The following is a 7906-nucleotide window of genomic DNA, read 5'->3' on the forward strand; positions in this document are numbered from 1 at the left end:
CTTCTGTAAAACAAAACCAGCTTTGTCAGTTTATCCTGATTTAGGTAATGCTTTTCAAAATGGAGAATAAATGGTAAAGCTGGTGTTTTAAAATCAAGTTTAGATGATTCACTGGTTTCAGCCTTTAGAACAGAAACATCTTTAGACTGTGCTTGCTTGTTATCAAACTATTATGCAGAACTTACTCTTTTGCAAAAATGATACACTGTTACATCTGTAGTAAAAAAAAAGTTTTCGTGGGGCTATAAAAGTGCACTGTTTGAAAACTCTATTTCTATGATACACTATGACCTATTCATAGGGATGTCATTCTGTAGAAATTAAAAAAAGGAAAAAAAAAGTTTGTCAGATATCAATCTAACAAAATAATTTCAATTTCCAGACAGAAAAATGCCTGCTTACTTTTCCGAGTATCAACCCTCTGGTTGCTCAGTTTATGTTAAAGAAGGGATCTTCGCTGAACAGGTTGTTTCTTGTAAGCTTTGATCAACTTCAGGAACTTCTGCCAGAGGTTCCAAAAAAAGTTTTAAAGGTTGGCCAAAATTAATTTATGTATTAGATCAATCTTTTTGCTCTGTTGTAATACTTTTTTTTTTTTAATCTGAACCTACATGCACATTTGCTGGTATCATTTAAAAATGAATTATATGCTTTAGCTTACCATTCATATCTAAAATGTTGAGCCTGCTAATTCTCAGCAGATTTTGTCAAGTCACCATTATGTTGGTGTGAAGATGATTAGAACATTTCATTAACTGGAAAAATATGCATTTGATCAGCTTCCTCTTCAAGCTTCATTGTATCAAGTATTGTATCAGCATACAAGCTTATATGTTTACCTAATATAAGAAATGTTTTCCAATTAAATATTTCCAGGATTTTTGTCCTTCCCTCCCTCCCTCTCTTCCTGCCTCTCTTCCTCCTTCCCTCCTTCCCTCCTTCCCTCCTTCCCTCCTTCCCTCCTTCCCTCCTTCCCTCCTTCCTTCCTCCCTCCCTCCCTTCCTTCCTTCCGTCTTCTTACACAATAATAAACCCACCACTTATAAATTCATAGTACTAAGTATTTGAAAGAGCCCTAGAGGTTAGGATGAAGAATTCCATTCACTGAAGTGTCCACTCTGCAGTTAGAATTGTGTGCTCCTACTGTTTCAGTTGGGCCAAGTCTGGGAAAATTATAGACTGATTATAGTCAGCTAATTAGATAAAAAATTAACAGCTTTTATCAGTCAAGAAAATGGGAGGACAAACTTCCACATCAGAAGCATTCAGTTAAGGAGCAACTGAACAGATATTTGGGCACTGAATAGCAACTTGTGCATGTTACTATAATAACTGCGTATGTGTAAAGCCATGTATACTGACGGAAAAACAGAAAAAGATCTCATCAGTTTAATTCCTCTACTATGTATGATATGCGCAAATCCATTGCAGACACTACTTCCTACAGTCCTGAACTAATGAAAGGGAATAAAGTATATTAAGGTATAGATTTTTCTGTGTTCCAAGAGACAAGCTATTACTTACTCTGTTTATAGAATTAAGGCAGGTGGCATACTGTCTATTGTACATGCCTCTCCTTCTGTATTGGTAAGTCTTTTTTTTTTTTTCTTTCCAGTACACAAAAAATTATACATCTTAGAATCCTAACAACTGGTTTAACTTTTCATATTTGGTAGTGTAGACATGTGCTATAAACACTCCTCAAGTATCTTTTTTCTTTTTGTTTCAGCATTTTAGTGACATGACATCTTCGTACAGCCTAAATGCTGCTGCTCCACTAGAAACAGCAGTGAAAGGTGCATCCCCCCCTGAAAACCGGAATAACTTCAATACATTCTATCATCTAGATTATAAACAAAATCATCAGTCTTTAGAGCTGCTTGGTAAGGCAAAAAACAGCACAGGTAATATCTTGCATTACTAGGAAAATGTGTCTGCTTTGAAACCAAGTGAAAATCTGAGTGTATTAGAATCTTTATCTTCTATTCATGGAAAGGTCAGTTATTCTGAGGAGACAGACTGCAATTGAAATGCTCAATGGCATCTTGATTTTCTGTTAAATGTAGAGAGATAAGCTAATTTTTCATTCTCCAAACAGAATTGTTCAAATTTTTCTCTACCAGGACCATCTCATATGAATTCTGAAGTCATAATTCCTCCACTGAATCATCATCAGGGTTTTTTTGACTCTGATCTTCCAAGTTATATGCAAAAGAAATCATGTTCTTCAGAAGTAATTACAAGGAGGAAGCAGAATTTCTTTGCTGTGCCAAAGGACTGTGAAGATTTTGCTCATCTAGATGTTACGAATTCTCTTCATGTTCAACAACAGCCTTTCAGGACGCACTGTAGCTCTGATCATTCTTCCAAAAACTCTGAAAAAGAGGATTTCTTTGCAACTTTCAGTGATTATGAACCTCAGGAGAGCTCTAGGAGTTTTCTAGACGAATTTAGAGACACCACATTTAAAAGCCCAGAAATTCTGATTGACCAGACCCCATGGAATGATTCTTCATCCACAGGCCCTTGTGATTCATTTGCATCTGATAGTTTTCTCTCTGATTTCTTTGTTGACCCAGATGAGCTTCAAAGTCTGAATTTTCACCAAATAGGTAGAGAATCTAAAGGAAAGAGAAAACAAAGTCCACCATTCTTATGGACAAAAGAAAATAATAGAACAGGTACGTCCAAAGCAAACAGAATTTGCCGAAATTCTGTTTGTAAGTCAACTGAAACAGGAGTATCTGTAAGACTAGATTTTGTATTTTCTTCAAATAGTTGTTAAATTCAATCCAACCCAAAAGTTGCATGTTTCCTTTACTAAAAAACTTCCTTGCATATATATTTCTTCTGTGATAAAAGGTTCCTAAACATTTATTTTCTGATTTGAGTATAAAGAATATTAAAAAAAAAAAAACAACTGTGTTACTGCCATTATTTTTTCTTGGTAAAATATTGAAAAGTGTAGTTCTCCAGTATTGTAAGCTTCAGCCTCTTCTCTCTTTGATAGTGCCCAAAATGTGCATAATAAACATGCCAGAATTATTTTTAAAGTTATGGGAAAGATTATTTTTTATGTAAACATAGGTTTGGACAAAAGGGGGAAGAAAAGACTAGAAAGTACTTTCTCTAAAGGACAAAAAGTAGATTCAGCAAATTCAGAGAGTGAAATTTAGGTACTACTAATCGCTGTGTTTTGCTGTTGGCGTTAATGGAGTAAGAATTTCACTCTGACAACTTTCTGTTTCATGCAGTTCCCTTATTCTTGGAATATTTTTTTTTAGCTAATGTCTCCAGGGCTAAACTCTCCATCTTAAAATCATTCCAAAGCATATTTCTTCAAATAGATGGTATAGTGTATACTTCGAAACTTTGTTTACCCTGAAGGTGTGTACAGTCCTTATATAAAAGCTTCAGGCTTCTCTTTTTTGCAGTTTTCTTATCCCTGGTTTACTTTCTCAGATACAGTTAGCTTGAGACCTTTTTTTATAAGCCATAATATGTATCCATGGAGTTTCAAAAGTAAGAAAGCATCACTAGTCCGAGTCAGACTAAGTATTGTGGTATTGTATATTGTAGTATTTTTAAAATTCTGCTCCTTCCCTATAAGTGAGGTGCTGCATTCTTTAAAAATCCAAGGTTAAGCTTCTTAAATAAAGTGCCTAACTCCTAGTATAGATGATTTAATTTATGTTTTCTCTGTTGCTGCTTGTCATTAAATCTCTTGGTGGTACAGCAAGGTCAGCACAGGATTAAATGCTTTACCTAATTAGATCAGACTCATTCATGAAAACATAAGTAACTCATTGATACCACTATGTTTCATGGGCTGCTTAAGGCAATTATGGAAATAAAGAGAGGGAAAGTTAATTGGATATGGTGAACTGCTTTTAATTTTCAGCCTATGTAAATTAAAATATTCATACAGAAACTCTGAACAGACCTGTTGCCTCTCCGTTGGGATTGACATTGAGACCTGGAGTATTGCTGGGTAGCTAACAGTGTTTCAGTAACCTGTAACTGGCACTGATAGTATAAAATTCTAAATACAGTAGTTTCAGTAGAGATCAGGGCAGATTCTTCTGGTACCACATTTTACAGTATTCTGAAAACATGGTGATCTCCCACAGATAAGCTTTCTGTAATACCCTTGCCCAGTAGGGCAAAGGTATACTTACATCTGAATGAAATCATAAAAGGAAAAGTGATTTTTGCTTTAGATTTTGGAAGAATAGGCTTATTTTACTTTATTATTCACTAGCCAGGGGGAAAATAAGTATACTAAATAGTTGTGCATGCAAATGCAAAAAAATACCTTAGTACAGTGAAAGCCTTCTGAAGTCCCAAATTTAAGAAATGTGAAATCCCAAGTTTAAGAAATGTGCACAGAGTCAAGTTAAAAAGACACATTGGGAACCCAAGGATTTCTTCAGGCTTCAGATCAAACTTTTATTAAACCACAGACAATTAATGCCAATATGCCAAGCCAGTATTTCCACTGGAACAGATCAAATCCTTAGGTCAGTGTTAAAGTTTTCTGACAATACTTTTTGTAAAGACTAAACAGAATTTTCTTAACAGTAACTTACTTTGAATAAGCAACTTCTCAAATATTTTATTGTAAAAATACTTGAATCTTAAGTATTTTTAAGTAGCTTTTTTAAACAACTTAGAAACATGACCATGTCTCTGGTTAAAAAGAATTACATTTCACAGTTACTGAATAGTATTCAGTGTAATATTAATGAAATAGAAATAAGCATTAAAATCTTTACTGAAATATTGGAGTTAAGCATAGTGCAGGTGATGTATTTATTTTGTATATCAGGTCCCGTATTATTATTACAGGATGATATGCATAAAATTGATCAGTAGTAGTAAGTAGTAGTTAATATTAATCTGTACACATTTAATTTTATGGCAGTTGATATTTCCATACAGAGCATACCGGTTAAAGCTAAAGTGTAACTGCTACTGAGAAACACATAATTAAGTCTGCAAATGTGTTGAATTTGTAGTTTATCATACATATATTTTCTTTCCACTTCTTTTCCAGATTCAGGATTTGGAGAAGTATCAGAGTTCAAAAAAAGGAGACTGACATATGAAAGAGTCCCTGGAAGAAGTGATGGACAAACACGTCTTAAATTCTTTTGAATGGAATGCGGATTTGCATACTACACATACTTTTTTAAAGTCTTAAGCTCTTTGAAGGGAAATAGATTAAATTCAAATTTTTTGTTCATTTTTAGAGAAAAATTAGGGTTTGGGAATCCTTAGTAATCCAGGATTTTTTTGTATGTTTTTGGAATTTTACTAAACAAACTAGTTCCTTGAACCTGGAGAATTACTGCTTCTCTGTTTGTTCTCATGGGTGATATAAAGGTACTTTATCGTTCTTTATACAAAAAATAAAATATGAATGAAAAAAAACAGTCACTGAAGCTCATAGAGTTTTCAAGGCACCTGTGTTCGCTCCCTGAGCATGCAGCTTTCCAAACTTAAAGATGGACTAGATCTGCCAGAATCTCAAGGCTGCTCATGAAGTCTTAGAGCTTTCTTGCACTTACATCTGTGACCCTTTGTATTTGTCCCTTGGGCTCAGTTCCACTTCTTTCCTTCTGACAGCTCCTTTAGAAACCATGTGATGAGTTCCTGAACTGCTTTTAATCACAATCAAGCTACAGAAATAACCTATTTGTTTCATGGACAACATGTGAAAGATACATTGAAATTCAAGAGTCTAATAGAGTTGATTCAGAGAACTAAGCTGTGACCCTAGCTCTCTGCATAATCTCATGGAGGTCATTTGCTGGCATCCACATTTTTCAGCCTGCTACAGTGGATCAGCACGTAGGGAGATGGGAATCATCTGGGAGGCAGTGCCAGATATTATAGGCTACAGCTGGAAGGGGTAAGATTAAAAAAAAAGGCATATCAATTGCGAGCTACAGAAGAGGGACGACAGAAGAGTACCCAAACCCTCACTTCCCATCAAAAGATTTGGCATCGGTACTGGAAAGATGTGTGGGAGGAATGGTAGACAGTAACTCCATTCTGCTGCAGGAATGCATACACAGTTTGCACAGGCATGCCTGCCAGTTCCAAAATGTCAGTGTCTGTTCAGTGGCCTTCAGCTGAAATGATTCAGTTTTCAAACTCACAAATCTTTCTAAGTTTGATGCAGAAACAGAAAAGGAAAAAAAAAAAAGAAAAAAAAACCCTAAGCTTATGGTTTATGCTTGCAGTAAAATACTTTCTTGGTGTTGAGCCTTCATTAAGTGCATATTCACTATTTGAATAAATAAAACCAGCACTTAGGGGAGAAAGCTTTGGTCTTTCAGAGAAAATGGAGTGCTGATTTTTAGCTGAGAATTTCTAAAAGCTATGATGACAGCACTAATAGCAATTTTAGTTCATATTAATATCCCCAAATTATTTGTACCCAAATTGTTTGCAAGACTTTAGAAAACATCTTTCAAGTGTGACATAAAAAGACTTTTAGCAGAATTGCAAACGAGCCAGTGTTTCCCTATTTTGCCCGGAGTATGAGCAAGACTTAAATAAAAATTGCAGTATGCTTACTATTTCTGGCCGTTTTTGTGGTCACTTGACCTAACCATTTTCCATCTCCTTGCATCATGGGTTTGGCTCTGTTTTTCAGAACTGTCTCCCAAATTGCCAGGCCCAGGAATCTGTTCTTTTAAGAGTGCAGCTTTGCAAAGTCTCAGTCACAGATGACCATAGCGGAGAAAATTATAGCTGCCACTGCCAAGCTATGTATTTATGTCCTCCTTTCCCACAGGCAAAGGCTGACACCAGAACTTTCACGTGAACAGTCATGAAAAAGACTAGCTCAGATAATCTACAGATCACTTCGAGAACAAAGGCATGTTGCCTACATTAAATAAGTAAAGAAAATTCAAGTGCTGTCTGCATTAAGTTTCCATTAGGTAGAAAAAATCTCAGTGTACAGTTAGTTACTGGCAACATAGTGGAAAATAAGAAAAAGGGCTTGCAATGACCAGTTGTTTTTTACTGTATTTGTTTATGACTCCCAATCTCTCACACATATGTACTCATTGACAAATTTATCACGTGACATTCTCCCCCCTCCCATCAGTTTAATGTGGAGGAAAATTACTATTGGACTGTAAAGATGCACTTCTCCGCCCCTCCCCCCCAATCATCTGTAACTAGGAAGAATCAGGAAGCAACTAGTTCTCAGACAAGAAGATGCAATACAATAACTAATCACCAGTCCTCCATTAGTGGGTAGGGACACTCAGTTCTTGGATCAAATTTGTAAACTGCTTAGTGACCAGGCAGGTGGCACCTGTAGATGGAGAAGAGCCTTGCTGACAGATGCCAGTGGGAACATGGGGCTTGTGGCTCATGTGAGGCGCTTAGTGTACAGATGTGTCCACTCACTTAATTTGCTTTATTGTGGGCATGCTGCCCTGAAAGCAAAGGGGTGCAGCAAGCACACTCCTCTGGACTGGAATCCATGTCTTCCTCCCGTGGGACTGCAGAGTAACCACCACGCTCGCAGGTACACCGGGGTGGAGCGCTCCCAATCCAGCTCGCAGCTGCTGCACAGGTCTTTCTGTCCGCGGCTGGTGGAGACGTGGATGCAGTCAGGACCTGCAGTATGCTCACAGAACTGCTCCTCCGACACGTGTTGACCCTGGTGCTCCAGCTGCAAGCACCACATGGAGCTGGGCAGGGCAGCCAAGAGACAACAGCAGCTGCCTGAGAGCGGCTGCTCTTTCCTGCACGCTATAATTTGGCAGCTCTTTATGCCAGCTCAGCAGCTGCTCCAGAACCCGAGCTCCAAGCGAGGACACTAAGCAGAAAAGCGTATGCAGCAAGGAGGCTCGGGGGGAGAAACAGATGTGGGGACAGG

General features: G+C 37.2%; 1 protein-coding gene across 1 annotated transcript in view; it reads left to right on the forward strand.

The window, feature by feature from the left end:
- SHOC1 (shortage in chiasmata 1) overlaps positions 1-6409 on the forward strand; it is a 63233-nt gene extending 56824 nt beyond the window's left edge. Inside the window, exons 26-29 of the mRNA XM_075136915.1 lie at positions 383-532; positions 1730-1904; positions 2124-2681; positions 5057-6409. Of these exons, the coding sequence (XP_074993016.1) occupies positions 383-532; positions 1730-1904; positions 2124-2681; positions 5057-5157 (984 nt within the window). The 3' untranslated portion in view covers positions 5158-6409. The remainder of the gene's footprint in view (positions 1-382; positions 533-1729; positions 1905-2123; positions 2682-5056) is intronic.
- The last annotated feature ends 1497 nt before the right edge of the window (positions 6410-7906 follow it).

The sequence above is a fragment of the Calonectris borealis genome, chromosome Z (genome assembly GCF_964195595.1).
Source record: "Calonectris borealis chromosome Z, bCalBor7.hap1.2, whole genome shotgun sequence".
NCBI lineage: Eukaryota > Metazoa > Chordata > Aves > Procellariiformes > Procellariidae > Calonectris > Calonectris borealis.